The 21,037-nt window shown below is 40.8% G+C and overlaps 2 protein-coding genes across 3 annotated transcripts; both read right to left on the bottom strand.

Moving 5' to 3' along the window:
- Positions 1–104: 104 nt before the first annotated feature.
- On the bottom strand, positions 105–14,109 carry LOC115370184 (tRNA-dihydrouridine(20a/20b) synthase [NAD(P)+]-like). Of its 2 annotated transcripts, XM_030067087.1 has the most exons (13): positions 13,734–14,109; positions 12,457–12,578; positions 12,158–12,275; positions 9,219–9,341; positions 8,825–9,051; positions 8,739–8,752; positions 6,161–6,252; positions 5,819–5,919; positions 5,221–5,368; positions 3,604–3,739; positions 2,895–2,997; positions 2,223–2,323; positions 105–1,528 (listed from the first exon to the last, which is right to left on the bottom strand). In XM_030067087.1, the coding sequence occupies exons 1-13, from the start codon at positions 13,817–13,819 to the stop codon at positions 1,493–1,495; spliced, it is 1,407 nt and encodes a 468-aa protein (XP_029922947.1). In that variant the 5' UTR covers positions 13,820–14,109; the 3' UTR covers positions 105–1,492. The 2 variants fall into 2 exon arrangements, with proteins under 2 accessions (XP_029922947.1, XP_029922946.1); XM_030067086.1 differs by lacking the exons at positions 105–1,528; positions 2,223–2,323; positions 2,895–2,997; ... (3 more) ...; positions 6,161–6,252; positions 8,739–8,752 and adding an exon at positions 8,341–8,703.
- A 3,642-nt stretch (positions 14,110–17,751) lies between these two features.
- Positions 17,752–20,965, bottom strand: rflnb (refilin B). Its single transcript, XM_030067088.1, has 3 exons — positions 20,326–20,965; positions 19,676–19,770; positions 17,752–19,265 (listed from the first exon to the last, which is right to left on the bottom strand). The coding sequence occupies exons 1-3, from the start codon at positions 20,521–20,523 to the stop codon at positions 18,947–18,949; spliced, it is 612 nt and encodes a 203-aa protein (XP_029922948.1). The 5' UTR covers positions 20,524–20,965; the 3' UTR covers positions 17,752–18,946.
- Between the last annotated feature and the right edge of the window lie 72 nt (positions 20,966–21,037).

Genomic DNA, 21,037 nt, shown 5'->3' with positions numbered 1-21,037 from the left:
TAATATCCAATCAAATCATGTGTGGGTGCCATTGCTTTATTTACTGCAGTTTAAAGAAAAGGTGGGGGAAAAAAAAGTCAGCATTTTTAATCATGACACGCAGAGCATATATAAATGTTTTTATTTCACAAAAGCTGGTACAGTCACCTGAAAGGCACTTCAATCTGTCTTTCATGGAAATGTTGAAGCAGTACTGAAAGAAGTGGAACAGCAATAAAAACTATACAGTCTCTCTGACTTGTTACAGTTTCACCAACAGAAAACTAAGCCATAATGTAAAAGTATGTTAGAAATCAAGATTTAGCAGAAGGAAATCGCCAACTATAAAAATTACAGTGATTGTAATCACATTCCTATTTTCATAGTGGTATGGCTCTGGATCATTATACTGACAACCGTATGCCTTTCATACTGGCATACCATTCCCTGTCAGGTGACTGAATTAAACTTGAGCAACAAAACTCTAAACACAGTACCACATATGTGACAGTCAGACCCATCTGTTTCGTTAACTATGTATCCCTGACTTAATCCTTTTTATTTAGCCCAAAGACAGAAGGGGAAAAAGATTTAAATCACATTGGGTTTAATCAGATTATCTCAATGTGAGCAGTTCCTTCCTTTGACATTCACATGCTGCAACTAAGAGTGAAAAAACAACCATAAGGACTAGGTGTCAGGGAACCTCTGGCATTTTTCACCACCACTAAGTCATCAGTCAGAAGAAAAAAAAAAAAAAACTAAAACCCATAAGAAAACAGTGCATCAGCTGGAATGATAAAACAAAGAAAAAAAGAATCAAGCCTGCTTGTCTAATGACCGTACTCACCAACGGAAACATAAGTACATATATATGCTCAAGGGTAATACCATACATACAAAGTTCATTTGCACAGCCTTACAAGCACACACTGAATTTCCACACTTAAGATCAAAGTGACTGCAACAGCTTCCCTTGCTACAAAGTATCAAACATTTTACATTAAGTTACATTCACAGCTGTTTACCACAGTACTCGAGTACTGAGGGTCAATCCTGCCTCCTGAAACAAGCAGCTGTCTAAAAAAAAGTCACAACAGTGAAACACTGGTCGCATACACATATTTTTGATTTAGCAAGTGCTCTGTGATCAGACATGGATCAGTTACTGGCTGAAAATCTCCTAGTTACTTTGAGAAATTCATCTGCCTGACAGGGTGTGCACTTGAGGGACAGTCCTGTGTCACACTGCCTGATGCAGCCTCAGGAATTGAATGAGTATTTCCACTGAAAATACTGACTCCATCCAGGCCAGGCTGCTGCTCTTTTAAAATTAAACTGACCCAGTGCTGATGTCAGACAAATGCTGTGCTTTGGCGGGAAAAAAAATCCTGTTTTTGTGACATGCACGGCGGCCCAGGGTGGCACAGGAACGGAAGCATTTTGATGCAGTGATTCTCTCGTGTTTGAATTGCTGAGTAAACATTTTCACCTTTAGAAGACATCTCAGTAACTAGTCGTCTTTTTTATTTCCGCTGTCTTGAAGATTCTGAAAAGAGAGAATAAGGGTAAAATGCAAAATGATAATGTCAGCCTACCGAAGCATTGCAGGTGCTAACATTAAACACTTTACTGTGATAAAAAAAACAAACAAAAAAAAAAACAGCCTTGTGTTTTCAGAAGCCTCAAAGAAATGACAGTTCATTCCAAACATCTAAATCCACTCACCTCAGTGTTGTTCTGGGTGAGATCCACACAGCAGAAGATGATTATTTGTTGGGATTCACTGATTTCCATCAGTATTGCTAACAACTTCTGTTTTCTCAGTAACAAAAAACACATGTCCTTGTGCTTTTTGCTTAAACTGTTGACAAATTGGATAAATTGGAACACTGTGCTCTAACACTTACTCTAACAAATTAGTGTAAATGCAAATTTAATTTTATCCTATCTTGTATAGCTCTCAGTGATATGAGGGACCACTAGCATGCACGAACCAAGCCTCCAACCTGGGGATACCTGCCTGATCTTGACTCTTCAGTTGCCTGGCATCACACAAATAGTGGAGTACAGCGACAAATTAAGTGCTATTAAATCTTGGCTGACGTTGATCAGTCGACCTACCAGCTTCTCAACAAACCAGCCATAGATTTGAGATTGTGTGTGATCTGGCTAGCAGTGGTCGGTGAGATTTTGGCATGGACCATAAGAAGTCATTGACTGTGCTCGTGACTAATCATCACCTGAAGCTCCTGGTGTTCCTTCAACAGTCTGTCATACTCCTTGGCCAGGCTGTCCATCTGCTTCTTCATTACCTCTGCGTCTGACTGGGATTTCACCAGGGCTGGAGAGGAAACAAACATTAAGAAAAGAACATTTTGGTTGGTTTTGGCTACACTGGATGGCTCCAGTGTAGCCTTGTCTGCTCTCTGTCTTTCCTGGTTGCAGTGGTTTGGGGTCGGGCCCCTGACCTGCTGGTGCACGGCCGTGCAGGGGCTCTGCGCATATCACACAGTTCCAGGCCACTCTCTGTATTGTGTGTGCGCCTCTGTTTGTGTGTGTGTGTGTATCACGTGTATATGTATCGTGTGCGTATACATATTGTAAGTGCAATGTATTGTTTTTTGTTGTTATACTGTCTATGGAAAATAAAAATATATATATATAAAAAAAAGAAAAAAAGAAAATAAATAAAAAGAAAAGAACATTTTAAACTGCATCATCATCTTTGTTTACGCCACCATCGTCACGACAAACACGGAAAGCACGGGTCACAACCACAATTACTTTAAATCAAGAAGCTGATCAGATTAGTTCTTTAGTGCTTTAGATCAGAACACAAACATCAAATGTTACATATGAAAGTGAGATGAGCCAATCAGAGCGTGCATGTGTGTATGTACATGTGTACTAACCATTCCCTGAGGTCTTCAGCTCTCCTTTCAGTTTCTCCACCTCCTGCTTCAGTAGCTCAATGCCCTGTGCAGTGGCCTTATCACCTTTCCCGTCCCTCAGAGCCTGAAATACATCAAGTGACATGAATCTGAAATTCAGCAATTTATTCAAGCACTCAATAGCTGTGTATTAGCACAGCGATGACTGTAATAAATCTTCAACACGTTGTATTATTTGAAGACAAAAGTTAACCTCCACACACTGGCATAACTTCACTGTAACTTTATTGGGAGCACTCCCATTAAAATTACAGTTATTTCAGTGTGCAGTGGTTAATTTTTGTCTTTACGGCAACCGACCACCACCTGACTGAAAATATATGGGTGTGCACTGTTGTCTGATTTGTTGTGTTTTGCTCTAAATCCTGTTATTTTCTGAAAAGACTCAAAAAGACCCGTGTATTATTTCCCTATCACTCTCCGTCATCTTATCTTAACAACATGAATGTTAATTTCATAATATGTGTCAAAACCAGAAGACAATATGTGTCAGAAGACAAGTATGCAACTCATTCCAATGCAGCTAAAGCTGTGATATCCAGGAATAGTTTGGATGACGACTATGAACAGAGATAATGTGCACAGTGCAGAGGGACAGCAACTGGACAAAAACTTCACCTGGATCCTATCCTATTAGTGCATCATATCACTTTTTCAGCCAACCAAATACCTGCTTTAGCAGGTCATTGTCCTCCATGTATTTCTTGGCAGCCTGGTCAGCGTTCACAACCTGTGCCTGAAGGGCAGCAGTGGAGCAAGACACTGTTGCTAGTTGATTAATTAGGGTAATCACACGTCTCATGACCCTGCAGGAAAAAAGTGACAAAATAGAGCTTACAGTCAAATCTAGCCAAGGGATGAGAAACATGCACGTGACTGGCTGTAACTGCAGTCAGCCTGAACAACAAGAATGTAACAGCTGTATTGACCTTACTTATGAAGCCTTTGAAGAAAGACTTTCCCTATTCAAACACACAGCACAGAGAGAGAGAGAGAGAGAGAGAGAGAGAGAGAGAGAGAGAGAGAGAGAGAGAGAGAGAATAACTGGCAATGTGCCTCTGATATGAATAGTCAAGCTCCTGCACACATGTAAATTTACATTTCGTATCACATCCGCAAATAGACACACTGAAAATGGCTGCTTCACATGAACAATATTAGTGTAACTAAGAGATTTGCTGAAAAAAAATTACATGATCAACTAGTACAGATTATCAACTATTATAGAACTTTCTCAAGTCTCACTATTTCATTCCCTAGGCAGAATCCTCTTTGTACCTCCTTGTGCGTGACACTAACTCATGTTTTTTACCCTCTATAAGACACCATGAATAAGATAAGCAGTAATGTGTGTGTGTGTGTGTGTGAGAGAGAGAGAGAGAGAGAGAGTGTGTGTGTGTGTGTGTGTGCATGGGTGTGTGTGAGTGAGTATGCACGGGTGGACGTAAGTGCTTGGATTTTCATGTGCGTGCACTCTGAATGTCAACCCAGAGATTTTAAAGAACATCTGGTTCCACAGACGAAGATTACTACAGTTAATTAAAAATGTTCAAAACTACTTCTCATTAATAATTTATGATTGAGATTTATGAGATCAAACGTTGGAAACCTTTGTAGATGCACACATTGCCATACCTTGTTTACATCTCACAGATTTGGTTATCATTTCATTTAGAGTTTAATGAAGAGGTTAAGACATGATGACTGTTTTTATGATAATAGCATAGCATAAATAAAATCCATAGCGATTTTTACACGGGAGACATGCCATGCCGGGAAACACATTCACTCTGGCCAGAATTAACCTCTGATGAAATCATTGGAAAATTGCAGCACAAAGAGCTACGATTTCATTTCTCAATAAATAAATAGAAGCATATCAGAGCTACAAGAGAGTTAGTAATGGCACACATAAAGAAAGTACTAACTGGACAAAGGAGGCAAAAGTTGATGAAGATGTTATGCAAAAATGTAACCATCAGAGCATGGAAGTAGGCAAACCACCACAGCAGCATGACTGTATCATCAAAACAATGTTTGCCTCTGTTCTGGTGGTGCGAATATCAGGGTTTGAAATCTGCTGTCCAGTACAGCCACTGTTCACAGAACTGAGGTCAAAACAGCTGCTGTCTGCCATACACTAGGTTTTGACCCGCTCCTGTTTTAAGCTGTTCTTGACAATGCTGTTGCTGTTTTTTATGTTTTATCTACACTCAGGCCTCAAAGGTATTTGCCCTATGGGGACAGATTAAGTTAAGATAGAGAAAGTTAAGATGCACAGACTCACAGCCAGAGGAAAAGGGAGAAGCCGGAGATGTACAGGTTCCTCTGGGCTCTGAACAGTTTCATGTGCAGGTGGTCAAACATGTTGGGGTGCAGCTTGGCATCTTTGCCCTGTTCTCCACTGGAATATTTCCTCACCTCACGCACAGCATCTGAGGGAGAAGAGAGCAAGGAACACGATACAATTAAAAAGTTTTGTTTCTCATGCGTTGTGCGGACTTTTGTGCTAGTATGCATCTTCATCTTCTACCAAATATATAACCTAACACTGCACAGTTTGAAGATGGATCAGAATTACTCATCTATATTCAAGTGGTTTCCTGTGGCCAAGTTAAGCTGATTGGTTCACATTGGGCTTTGGGCAGACATTTATCCACAGACATATTTGTGTCACACCTGTACAACCACATTGTATATCGCCAAAGTCAAAGCTTCTGTCTCTTTACTCTACAAAAGAAAATTCAACAGCTCGAGCTCTACAAAGGCCAGATCAGGGGCTTATCTTGTACCTTTCTGATGTTGTCTTGCAGCGGATCACAGCCCCCACCTGGGGTTTTGATCCAGCATGTTTTTAATAAAGTTGCTACTGATGTATCACTTACCAAGGAACAGCACAATGAGGATAATGATCATGGTGAGAAACACTTTGTTCCAAAATGTCGCCACCGTGCTCCAGATGCTCAGCTTGAAAATACTCTGCCATCTGCAACACAACACAGGCAGACATCCACACACAGGCAGGGCCACAGATTAAAAACAAACAAAAAAAAAAATTAAAAATCACTGCACAGCCATAATCTTGTATTCACAATCACTGTATTTCACATTACATATTTCACATTACATATGAAAACATGTCATATGGATGCCCACTCCTCGTCTGATTACTTGTTATGCAAATTTTACGGATGATGCTCTGTTAAAACACAGCTGAAGACAAATACCTCCTGGCCGAGATGAAGGGTAAACAGAGGATGACAAGAATGCCGATCTCCACATACAAGAAGGTGGCCACAGCAGTCCACTGCAATGTCATCTCCAGCTAGGACCTCTGGAGAAAAGCAGACTTACATGTTAGAATAAGTAAACACTGGCTGAAATGAAACTTCAAGAGACAAATCAGCAGATGGATGTGGCTGGCTGGGGTATGACGACATGCCATCAAGCTCTAGATGCCCCAGTGGCACCACATGCGGATGTTGCCCATGTGGCTTAACCTTATTTCTACTTGGACAACAGTATAGCCTCTGTTTAGGTTGTGTAAACTAATAACTTCACGTTAAGCTCCTTAGCCACTCGGTCCAAGGTTCACATATTCTGACGTTAAGTTAACCATGCTGGTGATTTTGTCAAATATGTTGAGTTTAATAACGCATCACAAGATTCATGCAGCATCACGAAATGGGAGTCTTCACATTAAAAGCTGGAATTGAACGCTTTGGCCTATGCAAATTCAGAAATGCAAGCCCACCAAAGAGTACTGTAGTAATCTTGTTTTGTTTTTTTTTTCCTTTTTGTCATCCCTCCTGGTTACAAAACCGTGAGTCTAACATGAAGTTAGCAAGCTAGACTGTTGACTGTGTGAAAATAACGTTGAGTTGCAGGTGTTAAAATGGTTTGTGGTGTTTATGACCGTTCGAGTCACAATTCAAAACCTAAAACACACAACTTACCGCAAACTGCGACAGAACAGGACAATTTGTTAGCTTTAGAAATGAACCACAGGAAAAGTTGCTCCTTCTCTCTTCCTGGTCCAGCAGAGGTTGCGTGAGCTTCCGGTCACTACTTTCAAAATAAAACCCACACGTTCCTTTAGTTTTCTATGCAGCAGAAATCCATTCATTCATTACCACTGTGTCACCCCAGTTATACAAAATATGAATATGACTGCATTTAAGAAGAAACCTGTAGTACATCAATGCTGGTATAAAACAGCTACTTTTATCTGTTTACTTTTAGAGAATTTGTTTGTATAGATTTGCAGCTCTTCATATAATATGGCATCTTGTCGGTCTAAATGGCTGTTAATATTCTGCTTAAACACCTTGTTTCACTTAGTTTATTATAGTGATTCTATTTTGCTACATTTTTGTTATTATAATGCACAAACTAACGTCTATCCCATCAGTGACAAATACACTGTACTGCTTTTATTTTAGAGGGAAAATGGGCTTGCTCTCTGTGCCCGCCTGCAGGATAAAGTCTGCTAATCCTGGGTCTGTTAAGTCATCCTCTAAAATGAGAAATACACACACGAGTATCCCATGTAAGTATAAAACGTACTGGCTTCCCAGAACAGTCTTTACTTTGAAATATTTCCTGCTCTCAAACACATGAAAAAAGTATTAAAAATATATAGATAAATTAAAAAGTGACAGATTTTTCCTGGACCTGCTTGAGTTAACAGATAAATGACTGGTCATTTCAAATGATGATAAAATTATTTTTCTGGTCTTGCTCAGGGTCAGTCCAGCAGCAGGTGAAAGTTTACCAATCAAGTCACTGACTACAGCTTACTGGATGTAAGGTTGCATGAGCACTATAGATTTTTTATTATTATTTGTATTTATTTATTTGGCTTAATCATTTTCTCTGTCAAATGGCAAATTCTCCTTAGCAATTACAACAGCCCAAAGCAATGTCTTCAAACTGCTTCCTTAGCCTGACCAGCAACCAAAATAGATACATCAAAAATTGACAATAATAATACTAAAAATGATACAAACACCGGAGAGTGAGCAAATGTTAGCAATTAGTAAAATTCTAATGTGCAAATGCTTGAAATTTTTATTTCAAATGGCATAAATGGTTCAGTGACTACAAATGAATTACATTTTTTCTCAAGTTATTACTTAATCAGTCAACTGGGATCTGTGGTGTCCCTTCACCTTCAGGATTCTTCACATAAAATCTTCATCTAACTAGGGCACTGAGACACACAACTACCCTCATAATAAGAGCTTGGACATTGAGAACAGTTTCTAGTTCAGCAGCAAAGTCCCTAAAACCAATAAGAACAGCACATTCTTGCATAACCCTGCCAAAAAATTGTTTGCTTAATGTCTGGACTGCAACTGGAGTAAATACAAGACCAAAGAGTAATCTTAATGATAGACACGAGTGATCCAATCACACATTAGCAGTTTAATTTGACACACAAAAAAAGACATACAACTTGATAAAATCAAAAATTGCACTTAAAAAAAAAAAAAAAAAAAAAATCATGTTCCAAGGCTTTGTACTGATCCGTAAGTGTTGTGGAGGTAATCTATTACAGCTGAGGTACTGGACAGAGAGTTGAACACTTTTCTCTCCGGCTGGGAGCTGACCCTCTCCAGCATGTAGATAAGATGGTGGTGGAAGCAGGTGAATGGAGTGCCCTGCTCTATGGCGATGTCCACCCAGTCCCATACACACTCCAGAGGGGTGTCTTCATACCCGGCAAACATAGCAGGGTTAGCAAGCAGCCCTCGTGCAGCCATCACACCTTGAAGCAAACCGGAAAAAGAAAGACGAGTGAACGATTTTGTTTACACCTCCATGTTGCCTGAACGCTATGCACTTTGACAGCCAGGTTTACAAAAACATAATGCTAAAAGCAAACCTACCATCAACCCCAGTGAGCTGGTGAACAGACTCTACATCTCGAAGGTACTTTATGTCCCCATTGGCGATGACGGGGACCGATATGCTGTCTTTGATTGTCTTAATGGCATCGTAGTGGACTGGCTGGTGGCGTTCGTCTGCTGTGCGGCCGTGGACCGTGATCCATGACACACCGGCCGATTCAGCCTTCTGGCAAAGATCAACCGTCCGCCTCAGGTCCTTGTGAATTCTGTGGGTGACAGATCCATTTTCAGGTGTTTGTAATAACAAGCCATAATGAAAGAGGCAAGTGTATTCATCTCCTGAATGTGTTCCTTTTAAAATACAGTATGGACTGTTTCAATGGATAATAATTTCAAACAAGCAGAGAAGGTGGTGAATGTATTTGTACTCCACCTTATTTTGATGGAAGCTGTGTAGTTTGGATTGTCCACCTGGTTTTGGACCTGTCTGACCATGTCTTTCACCAGTTCAGGTTTGTTGATAAGGCATGCACCATACCCCTCTGACATGGCCCACCTGCAAACACAAACAACAATCCTGACTGAGCAATCTTACACAAAACACAACAGTATGGACACAAAAATAAATGGAACTAAGGGAAATGAAAAACTACAACACAAATACAGGGGTTTCTTTAGAAATTAATGAGCTGTGTCCAAAACTAACAAATACTGGGGGCTTGATAAAGACATAAAATCAGTACACCTGCCCCATATTAAAGATTTCTTTTCGTAGACTAAATCCTCTAATTTCAAACTGATTAATCCATATGTAACCACATGTGCTGTTTTATTGTTGTTTCAGCTATACAAGCACAGTTCCCTCACAACTGAAGGTCTGCGCTACATGATGTTCGGAAAGATCATGTTTCAGATGTGCCATTTTTTTTTAATGAAGGAATGCATATCTTATCTATGAATTAATCTAAAGGAATTAACTTATGGAAACGCATTAAGTATTACTGGCTACACTGAACGTTTTAAAATAGGCCTATTGCACAGACTTTTTAATCACATTCACACTAAATTTCTCACTCACTTTTTTTTTATCTCTACTTTGTCAAATTTACGTGACATTAGAGAGCTGGCTCAGTGCAGCTGTTTGGCAGTGCACAGTCCAACAGATCAAGCACCACTTCACTCAATCAGACAAAGCCCCTTGCAGTGAAAAAGAAAATGAAACTTAAAAATATACAATTAGCTCCGAACTTGCCTCTGTTAGAAGTAGTATTTGTTAAAAGTAACTGGAGGCTAAAGCTTTTTTCTTTGACAACACCACCTCAGGTGACGAAGACCGCTTTGAATGATTTGACTGATCAAGTAAAAGGGTCAATCTAAAGATCACATCTTTGACCAAGAGCTATCAGAATATCTATTTTCCACCTGGCCGGTGCCAGCACAGAGCCAGTTCTTCCTTGGTGCCTTTTAAGAACTGGCCTGCATTTCGACAGGATTTAGAACCAAATTTTACATAGCAGAAGTTGGGTAGAATTTCTGTGGAGGGCCAGAGGGCCAACAAAGCTTTGGTCTCTCTCACAGGCCACTGCTGGCTCGTCTTTTCATCACTGAGGAGGCTGCTGCTGCTGCTTTCACTCGTGTTTTATCAGCAAATTTGTGGAGTCGTGCGGGTGCCAGCATTTTGGCACCAGCACTGGCATTTTTTCAGTGTCAAACGAGTTGTTAGAAAAGAGACATGCGAGCACCGCAATATCAAACAACACATCTGGGTTTTTGATCAATGTTAACCCTCCTGTTATGTTCAAATTTGACTAACATCCCTTATGTTTGGGGTCAATTTGACCCCAGCAGTTTAAACCTCAACAAAATTATTATAATTAAAATTGTTATCAAAATTTTTGTGTCAGGTACTTTAGGTTTCTTTGTTGACTACCTAAATAGTCCTTTAAATAAAACATAACTCCCCCCCTACCCCCACCTATACATCCAGTTTTCCTATTACGCGACTATGGAAAAATATGCAAATCACCATAAAATCTCACTGATTGACCTAAAATTGGAAATAAATATATTTTTGGTGTTTTAATGGTTTTATATTATTTCTAAGAACATATTTTTGTTATCTATAATATTTGGAAAGAAAAACAATTTCTATTATCAAGGATAGTTACATGTCTTATGTTCGGGGTCAATTTGACCACAGGAAAAAGAAACACAATTTCTGAGTGAGTAACCCAATGTAGACCTGCAAATGGGTCACATCCAAGTCTTTCCAGCTGTCCCCATACACACCTCCCCTCTAAGTTTGTCATCACAAGTATATCCCCACCTGATGGTGTTACAAAGAGCTCAAATGCTGATTTTATGTCTTGGACATGGCTGACAGCGTATCTGCTGGGGCCTGGAACCATTTTGATGACATTAGCAGCACTGAGTCTACCCTGTTGTTCATGTGGGAGAGGGACCATGATACCTCTCCATTTTTGGAAGGTAACGTGTCTGCTGGTGGTTGAGAGACAACAGGAGGGTCAACACTGAGGGTTTCATTCTCATCAGAGGAGGATGCCTCATAACCAGGGTCCTCCTCAACATGATCCTCTGTCTCAGACACATTCTCCTCTGTGTCACTTTCACTGTCAAAGAGCTGTGACAAAACCTCACTGGCAGAAAACCTTTGCTTCACGTTCATATTCAGCTAAGAGAGAGAGCATAAAGTGAGAGTACACAGAGCAACAAGAGAAATGATTTAGAAGGCTGCTGTGCAAGCTTCTATATGTTTGCTCCTGCCCCATGTGGTGGGAACTATCAATGTCCTTGTGGGAACCATATTTCCCCACCCTCACAGTGCGGGAAATATCGAAGTTCTTGTAGGTATTATGTTTTCCCCTCCCCAATATCTCCCCCCATATCCCCCATATGAGTGGTTCCCATACTACTTCAGGTATGGTTATGTTAGCTTAGGGCCCTAAAGCAGAGGGAAGTTTTTTGAAGATTATCAAATTGCATGTTATAGTGAACTCAATATCATCCAAAAAAAACCCAAAAATGTGTGTAAAACGGTGTTTTTACAGCTAAAACAGCCTGGGGTCAAATTGACCCCAAACACCACCGATGCGTACAAAATGCGTACAGGACACTGAAAACATATCATTGTGTGAATTTCATGTTTACCCGGTAGTATCCATTAAATTAGGAAAAGTCATAAAATATGAAGCAAAAAAAATGATGTTAAGCATTTATTTAGAGACGTTAAAAACTGAATGGGGTCAAATTGACCCCAAACATAATAGGAGGGTTAAACAAAAACAGCAAAGCCATAAAACAAGAAGTAACTGGAGGCCAAAGTGGATCAGGGCCTACTGGCACTAGCTGCACCTCTGGGGACAGCCACAGTTGAGGTCAACTCCATCTGAGAAAGGTGCTACCACACAGGCTGCGGCGGCCAGAGTCTCGGCATCACTGGCAGCAAACTGCACGATCAGGGGCCGGTCGGCTGATGGAGAGACAGAAAAACAAACAGTTGTGGTGAACACTTTGCCCCATCATTAAACCAAACTATGGCGGTATGTGCAAAGCCTACTATTGTATGGCAACACAGAGTGAAGGAATGAAGACAAGCAGGTAAGTTCTGTGGGTGGTGGTACAGCTGCTCATACAGCAGGGTGGGTACTCACATTCATTAGTCGTGAATTCACTGTCTCTGGCTTTGACAGACCGCATGAAGTCAGCAGCAACTATCATCGGAGTGAAGCAAATATCACAGTTGTACTTCCTCACCAGAGATCTGAAAGCCAGCCTGAGGAGAAACAATTAAGGACCTTAATGAGAATATTTAGCAACCTACATACAAGGTAAACAGTGGACAAATCTCCCCTGTTCAAGGCAGAGCGGTATTGCACTATGTGACACATTTGAAAAATGGCCAACCACTACATACAGCAGCATGCACAGATAGCCATCGAGTCCTCACCTTGTGAAGTTTTATAGGTCTATATTTTGTTTATTGAAATTCAGTGGTGTGGACCTTTCTTGTCTGCGTGACATCAATTCAATCTGTTCTGCTCACCTACTAGATAGATTCCTCATCTATGTTATTTTCTCTGAACACTTGTTCCTCTTTATATTCAAACACTTCACCAGGGAAGCAGCTGGCTGCCAGCAGTCGGCCCCACTGCATACAGCAGTAAAATGCAGCGACATGTCGCAAATAATAATGAATATCAAGCAACAACTTCTTCACCATGCAAGTTTTCTTACTTTCAGAGCTCATATGAATTTGAACAAATACATGCTATTCACAGAATCACTGTGTATACAAAGGTAGCAGCCCTTATGTGTATTTGTTGGAGCAGCAAAGCATTATTTGGTTAACAAAAAACTTGCTATGGCAAGAGACAGGGGAGCTCATGGCAATGCCAGGCCAGGAACCTGCCTGGAAAGAAAGAGACAGTCACTTTCACTGTCAACATTTCTCTAAATAAAGTAAGACCTGCAAGACTGCACGCCTTTGTTAACCAAGTGGATATATTCAGCTGACAATGACAACAGGACAATTTAACCAAAGCAATGAAATTTAATGCCAACAAATTAACAAGTTCAGCTTTGATTCAGACAAAATTTAAACGAAGAAGGTGGTGATATAGGTTTTTCAGACTTGTTAATATCACAAAAACACTACTGATAACACTAACTAGCTACAACATGGTGAACAGACTGCAACGCTTATATTATGGTGAATGCATTAATATTCAATACACGCACTGTATTCACTGTATTAGGCACAAACTGTCATAAAGAAAGTCAACAAGAACAAAACAGGCACGCAAAATGGTAAACATTATCCCAAACTGGGTAAAATATAAATGCTAACTGCTAATTTCGCTATGGTGGAGGTTAACATCATGATGTCGTGCGACCCTACATCCCTCTTTAGACTTGTAATTCTACTTACTTTGAATAACGAACCATGGGAGCACATATTTTCACCACTTTTCCCTTTTCAAACATGTCCATGACGCTGGGTCCGGATGTCTTCATCTCTCTCAGCGGCGTTAGCCACCTAGCATGGCCGGCTAGCTCAACATCCAGGAGTGGAGCTCCGTTTAACCGTTAATGTTGTGTTCGGCGGTTTGTCTTCTGTTTCATTGCTGTAACGGACAAAACCACACGGGACATTCAACTTTCATTAAAAAAAAAAATTAATAAACATAAAAAACGGCTAAACTATGAACTGTTTGTGCTGCATGGCTGAAAAACATGCGGTGGAAAAAAAACTGATGTTGCAGGCGTGTGCTTGTGCTCACGGCGTTCTGCACATGACCTTTGAACTATGCTACGTAATACGATGCGTGTCCAATTTAAAGATGAGGGAAAAAAATATTATTTTTGAATGTACAAGAATAAATGAGTTATTGAAGTAACTGTATCCGAGTTATCATCAGGATATAGATTTTTTTTTTTTTTTTTACTTTGCGACACGTTTTGACACGTTTTACGTCACAACACATGCAGGAGTCTCATGTTGCATTCAACTCCCGTGGGAAAACAACAGATCTAAGTTATCTCAGATACAGTTATACAGATCTCAAAGGCCAAATCTGTGTTCAAGTGTGAGGCAGTGTGTGTTTGAAGAAAATGCATTTTGACTTTTTGATGCATTGCACCAATTTCTATAAAATACAAGCTCAAATATTTCACTCAGAAGGTGATCAAAGTGTGGAAGTCCTCATGTAAATATATTTCTAAGGAGGTGGTTTTCAGTGGGCCTACATTTTATTACTATGAAGTGTTTTGTAATACTTAACAGTTAACGCTGTTTGACCCACAGAAACAAAAATCTAGCTTAATTTATTTCTTCATCAGGGATTCGATCACAGAGATCCTTTAGGGTGGAGTGATAACATCATGCCATACCAAATATCATGCATACTCAGAAAAATTTCCTAGAGAGAGAAAATCTGAGGAAGACCCTAAAGTCAAATAGAAAGTCTCCAAAATTTTTGAATGATTGATGTGAAATCATCAAGGACTTGGAATCAGTGTTGATAAAGGTTTGAATTATCATGAATTAAATGAATCTCTTCCTTTAGGAAATATCCCTCAACAAGGGAATAAATAAATACATTAAAGATGGGTCATGGACTGATCTCACATATTTCTGACTTTTAACTCCCTGTGAACAGTAACTCTTTTGATTGCGCTTTCGAGAAATTAGATACAGCCTCATGGTAGGAGTGCTGGTGCAGCCATTTCTCTCAAAATTGCATGTTTCAAATCCATCTGAACAGTCCCATCCTCTTGCTTTAGTTGCAGTTCATAGAATGGCTTGCATGCTTGATGTGATGCAGTATCCTGATTAATGATAAATGCTTTTTTGGCCAATAGTGAATTCCATTAAAAGCCAAATATCTGACCATTTAATCGAAGTTCAACTATGCTGTTCAGATGACGAGTACTAAATGGCAATCTACTGCAACTGAAAGTCCTTTATCTAGCCTTCTATATCTGCTGGAGAAGCCCTAAAGATAGGCCTAAATCTAATTTCAAAACGTTTGAAGGGCAGCTGGGGCTGGCAGTAACCTTCCTTCTAAATTAATTGTTCATGAATACAGTTCAAGATGAAAGTACGTTTATACAAGTATCATTTTTTTAAAAATATATCACAAAAGCATGATGATGAAAACACAAAAAAAGCCAAGAGATAAAACACAGTTTATCTATAACACTTGGCTTGGCTTGTGCCATGTACCTGAAGATGAACACTGCAAGACAGAGCTTGCCTCCTTTCTTTTCTGTCTAATCAACTCAGCACCGGCCACACTGGGGCCTTGTTTCCACCTGGCATTAACATCCGTCCTGTGTGCTCCAATCACAAGTTGACATCTCTAAGTACAGGTGCAAACAGCAGCAATGTGTCAGATCTCAGGACGCATTCAGAGGTGGTCTGAGACAATCCGTGTATCATTCGTTCTTTCTATTTTCAATTGCCAATCAAAAATTAAAAAATGAAAAAGTGACTGGTTATTTTGTTATTTGTTTTTTAAACTAACACCAAAATCCAAAATATGCCTGGTTTTTCATAGTTCAATTTTAGGCTCGGATCAAAAATACGAAATGGAAAAACGGGAATCAGGACTGAATTTGATTTTATTATTTAATTGGTCCGGTTTACGTGACCCAGACGTTTGGTAATGAGTGGTAGCTCACAGCAGATCACAGCAGCCAGGTGCATTCAGTCCCGCCACCCTGATCACCGCCACCATGGATAGTTATTACGTGTTGTTTCGAAGACCAAAGCGTGTAACTCTAAAAGAAGAGGACATGACAACCGAAAAAAATCAGCTGAGCTGCATGAGTTACCACAGTGATATTACAGGTTGTTTTATCCACCTAAGCAAGAACCCTCTCAAACCTGCTGAAATAATTCAATAATATCAGCCTGAATGTGATCGGGTCAAGCCTGTAACAAACGTGAAATATGTCTTCACTGATTGACAGCTGCATTAAAATGAGACTGAGGTAAACAAGAATGTCCCTTTTTGTTAAATACCTGCTGCCTGTTAGATACCACTTCATTTGTTTGTGTGTAAGGAGGACTATCAAAGTAAGAATTTCATTTTATGCTCTCTCTCTCTGAAACATGTGGTAGTCTGCATATAGAGTGGAAAAGTGAGTTCCAATCACAAGTGGGCAGGCCAGACGCATGTGGAGACGCATGTTAATGCCAGGTGTGAATGGACGGACTGACAGCTGTCTACTTGAGTTCAGATTACCAAAGACACATTTTAATACCAGGTGGGAACAGAGCCTGAGATGATGGTTTCCCAATACCCACCTCTGCACTCACCCAGGTCAGGATGGCCCGTGGTGGGAGGGGGAGTGTCCTCTGGAGAGTCCTCTCTACAGGAAAGACAAGAGGCCCAAGAAACACTGAAAACCAAAGGACTACACATCAGTGCTGCATGCAGTGTTGACAGTGATTTTCCATGGACTCTGGAGCAGTTTGGCACAGTAGTGAGTGGTTGTAAGACTATGCTGGGATGACAAAAAGGTTGTGTGAACCAGAAAATTTATGAACTGTACGTAACCCAAAATGTTGAGTCAAACAGGGGCTAGAGTTGGTTTATATTTAACTGAATACCTCATGTTGTTGGAACGTATGAAGACTGTAATAGATCCTGTATTTAACATCTTACTTCTTTTGGTCTCTGTGACCTTATTACTATATTACTGATCATTGTACTGTGACCAGAATAAATTAAAATTGTGCAGTGCTGTGTACTGAAATGATCTCTGTATAGGAAAGCACCACCTTTTCACAACATGCCTGAAATGTTTTTACCTGTTAGATGTGGTGTATACAATCAGGAAAAAGACATATCCTAATAAAAATCCACACATTTCAGCTTCAAATTATGTTTTCCATTAATTCTATCTTTTTTACACCGAAAATTAGCATACTCTCCCAGATAACACTTTCTGGTAAAAGGCACGGGATCTGTGTGGATTATAGAATTTAAAATGCACCATATATTCCCTAAACAGTATATTGTTTGATTTTAAGGTGGCTCAAAACTTAAGTTGCATGCTTTCTTACCTCTCCCTGCAGCTTCCCAGTCTCTTTCCACTGTGAAAATTACATTTGAAATTTGAAAATTTGGTTTGGAATAAAAAAAAAAAAAAAAAAATACACTTTGCTCCTGTGCAAAATCAAGTTCTCTTATATGCATTTCCCTTTCTGCCCACTAGAGAGAGTAGAAGCAACACCACCTTGAAAACATCCCACATCATTATGCATGAGACTTGAGAAATGCCTCTTACCCTGAGAATTCATACATGCTGTAACTATGGCCAATATTTGTTAAAGGTGAAGAATTTTTCAAACCCAGACAGCCAAAAATCAAGCTCCTCTGCCTTTATACAAAGACCTGGCTGCTTCTAAATGAATAAACAAACAAACAACAAACCCACACTTCTTATAGTGCATTTAATTTATTTATTTCAAACTGGCACTAAACAAGCAGCTAAAAAACAGAAAGGGCATCAATAGATACATCAGTACATACATCAATAGGGCACACAGGGCATCACAAAAATATGTCCCGTAATTCAAGCTGATAAATCCTCAGGTCATGGAAGTCCAGAAGAATAAATACATCATTTCTGACTGAATCAAGCGAAAGGAAATGATAGCAGTGGAACGCAGGCTGTTACTGTCCCACCAGTTACACCAGTGGGAGCTGGATACCGAAATACTATCCACTTCTTAGTTAAAATCCACTCTCACGTTCCATCTATACTGCCTATGTATTCACCTAGTAGCAGCTTATGCACCTACATGACCAGAAATGATCCCTTAATCTACTCACATTTACACAATACATGAAACAGGAGCCATCAACAGTGTCCAGCGAGAAGGTTTGGGAAGGGCTTAGCTTGTGTTAATGCTGTGCAGAAATACCAAATAACACCCTATGATTTCTGGAAGAGACCGTTTGTGGCTAAACCATGTGTATACAATCCTCACCACACCCTCTGTGTAGATACAAACCTAACTCTCCCTCAGTGAACCCTTAGCCTGTATCAACACTCCAACACATTCAACTTCATCGCCCTTTTCACTGCCTTACTTACAAGTTGCTTTGACCAATGTCCTACTGTACCTTAGCAGTTTTATAACTACTCCTATCTTCAATTACAGCTATCTGAACTAATGCATTTTGCCTGGGTGTGTTTGTCAACTTTTGTAGAATCTGAGCCCTATCAATAAATTTTAAAACCCAATAATCCTGCTTGATTGATGAAGGGTGACAACATTGATCTTGCAGAGGGCAAATAAGGACCCTCCCCTTCTCAGTCCTCATCCTCATCTCAGCCCATATGACTCCAATTTACAAAGTTAAAAAAAAAAAAAACAGCAGTTGAAAACAAATCCAATATGTCTTTGTACACCATGCGACTAGCTACAAACTGAAGCAATTAATGACTCATTTGTGTCACTTCTTGATATCTTAGTTATCTCGGCACATTGGCTTCTTGTGCATCACTAGTGGACGGCAGGCTACACGGCTGTAAAGAGACAACACGGCAGGTCCATGGTAGTCAGCCTTGGGGACTTTAAGGGCCATGGAAACGACCACACTGCCCTGTCCCCCCATCATCCCCTCACTGAGGTAGCTTTCTGCAGCTGGCCACCTCCAGCTCCACGCTGGAGAGGAAGCTTCTTGCTAGCCGGTGGCAATCGTAGCTCAGCTCTGTGGTGTAGACAGCACGTGTTTGCTTGGGGTAGATGATCGTGGTGCTCTGGAAGCGCTGGGGCCGCTGGCGAGGCTGGAAGTCCAGTTGTGTCTTGTAGCGGCGCCAGGTGCTTTGTGGTAGGGCCATGACAGTCTGGCTGCAGTGCTCCAGGCCCTGGCCACGCGGCTGCAGGGCCACATCCTGGATGAAGTGGCGCTGTGAGTCGTAGCGCATCAGTGATGTGTATCTGTGAGGGGTGGGAAGCCTGTCAAATTACTGTGGCACAATGGAGAGACACTGATCTGTATCCTGCCCGCAGTTTATTTTGTCCCTTACCCTAACCCAGGGTCTGTATCCAACATCAAACCCTGATGGCCATTAATTTTTGCCATTGTTTCTCTCTTGTTTGCCCTGATTATCAAGTGCAAACAAGACAAATTTTATTTCAAACACAGCTATTGTAAGTTGCTGGCTGTCCACATGAAAATGAAAGCAAATAAATCATATCCTACTGTATTATCCTCATGTGCTATTACAGTGGATTTCTTTTTTTTTTTTCTTTTTTTAAATGTTTGGCTATGACTACTCCTACTTCTCACAATGCAGGCCAGTAACACGAAACAAAATAGGCCATATTATCGTCTTCCAAGTTCCCACCTTATTTCCTTTGGCGGTAATGGATCAAGTGCTATCCCCTCCCCAAAGGACAAGGGCTGCAGCTGGGGATAACATCCGATAGGTAAAACTGGAACCTGCAATGCAAAGTCAGCCGACAACACATAAGGAGCTAATATTTGTAAGCACTCATTGGCCCCATTTAGTATTGACTTGACCCACTTTCCCCCAGTTGGCCGGGACACGTAGCAAGCACTTCTGGAAATGCTGAAAGTGTTATTGTCCTCAGCAGACCCCCCAAATTAACTCTTGGCTCTCCATGAAGTCAGCAAAAAAACAACAGACACCATCTCATTATTGGGACCTAATAATTGCATAAAAATGTGCTGACAGACAGTAACAATGTCAGTGACAGCATCCTGCCCACTCTGTGCTGAGATGCTGTGTAATCTGGGACGCAAACTAAACTATCTACCTTTTTACTTGCAGAATAGTTTAGGCTACTCGTACTTTTTAAGCAGGAATAAATCTCAATGGGGTAAATATGAAGCATGCATCCTAGTAGTTTGGCTATGAATAATGATAGAAAACTGTTGATTTCTTGTTCATATTCTTAGCTGTTGGGCTCAATGCATGTCAAAAGGTTGCACTTTTTGTTAAATGCACCAACATCAGCAGGAAGCAGTACCTACCAGCGAGCCTCTGCCCTCGTCCTCGGACACCGGGCTCGTACCCCCGGCTTTCTCCGCGCACGCAGGCAGCAGCCAGGCGCTGGGGCTCGGGCTCGGGGGCAAGCCGGAGTCCGGGCTGTCCAGTCCTCGTTCCGCCCTGCAGCTCATATCCAGCGGATCTCCTTCACATACATTTGACAAATTCAACCTGCCCACCATTTCTAGTTCCGACTTTCAAAACCCCGGTGACAGATGCGGATTACGACAGCGAGAGCACTTCCAGATTACAGTTCCGGTGTTTTTTTTTTTATGTTGCGTTATTTAGTTGCGAAGTGACCCGGGTGCTACTGTCGAGCGCTCCCAGGACAGGATACACCGCTGCCCGCCTGGAGGTTCATCAACCGGCCGGTGATTCAGTTCCCCGACCGCTGCAAATCCAGAAACCCCATACAAAACACCTGAACTCAACTTAACACGTGTCCTTTACTCTGTCAGTGCAAAATATGAGTGCACAGCCGAAGCTGACGGGGAAATTGCAAATCGGAGGCAAAACTCCCCGACTTCTAAATTGACAGAGTTAATTAGTCCTAATGGTGTGACACCGGAGAAGGGATGTGAGGGTGTCCCGCCCGCTGCCTGTCTTCAAATTCCTCCTCTCTCAAAGGGTTTCATTGTTTTTCCAGAAATATAGGAAAGGAAACGCCTTTCTCGCTGCTGATTGGGGGAAAGGATT

Source organism: Myripristis murdjan, chromosome 13 (genome assembly GCF_902150065.1).
Source record: "Myripristis murdjan chromosome 13, fMyrMur1.1, whole genome shotgun sequence".
NCBI lineage: Eukaryota > Metazoa > Chordata > Actinopteri > Holocentriformes > Holocentridae > Myripristis > Myripristis murdjan.
The sequence above is the reverse complement of the archived record's forward strand: the minus strand, read 5'-3'. Positions and strand labels throughout refer to the sequence as shown.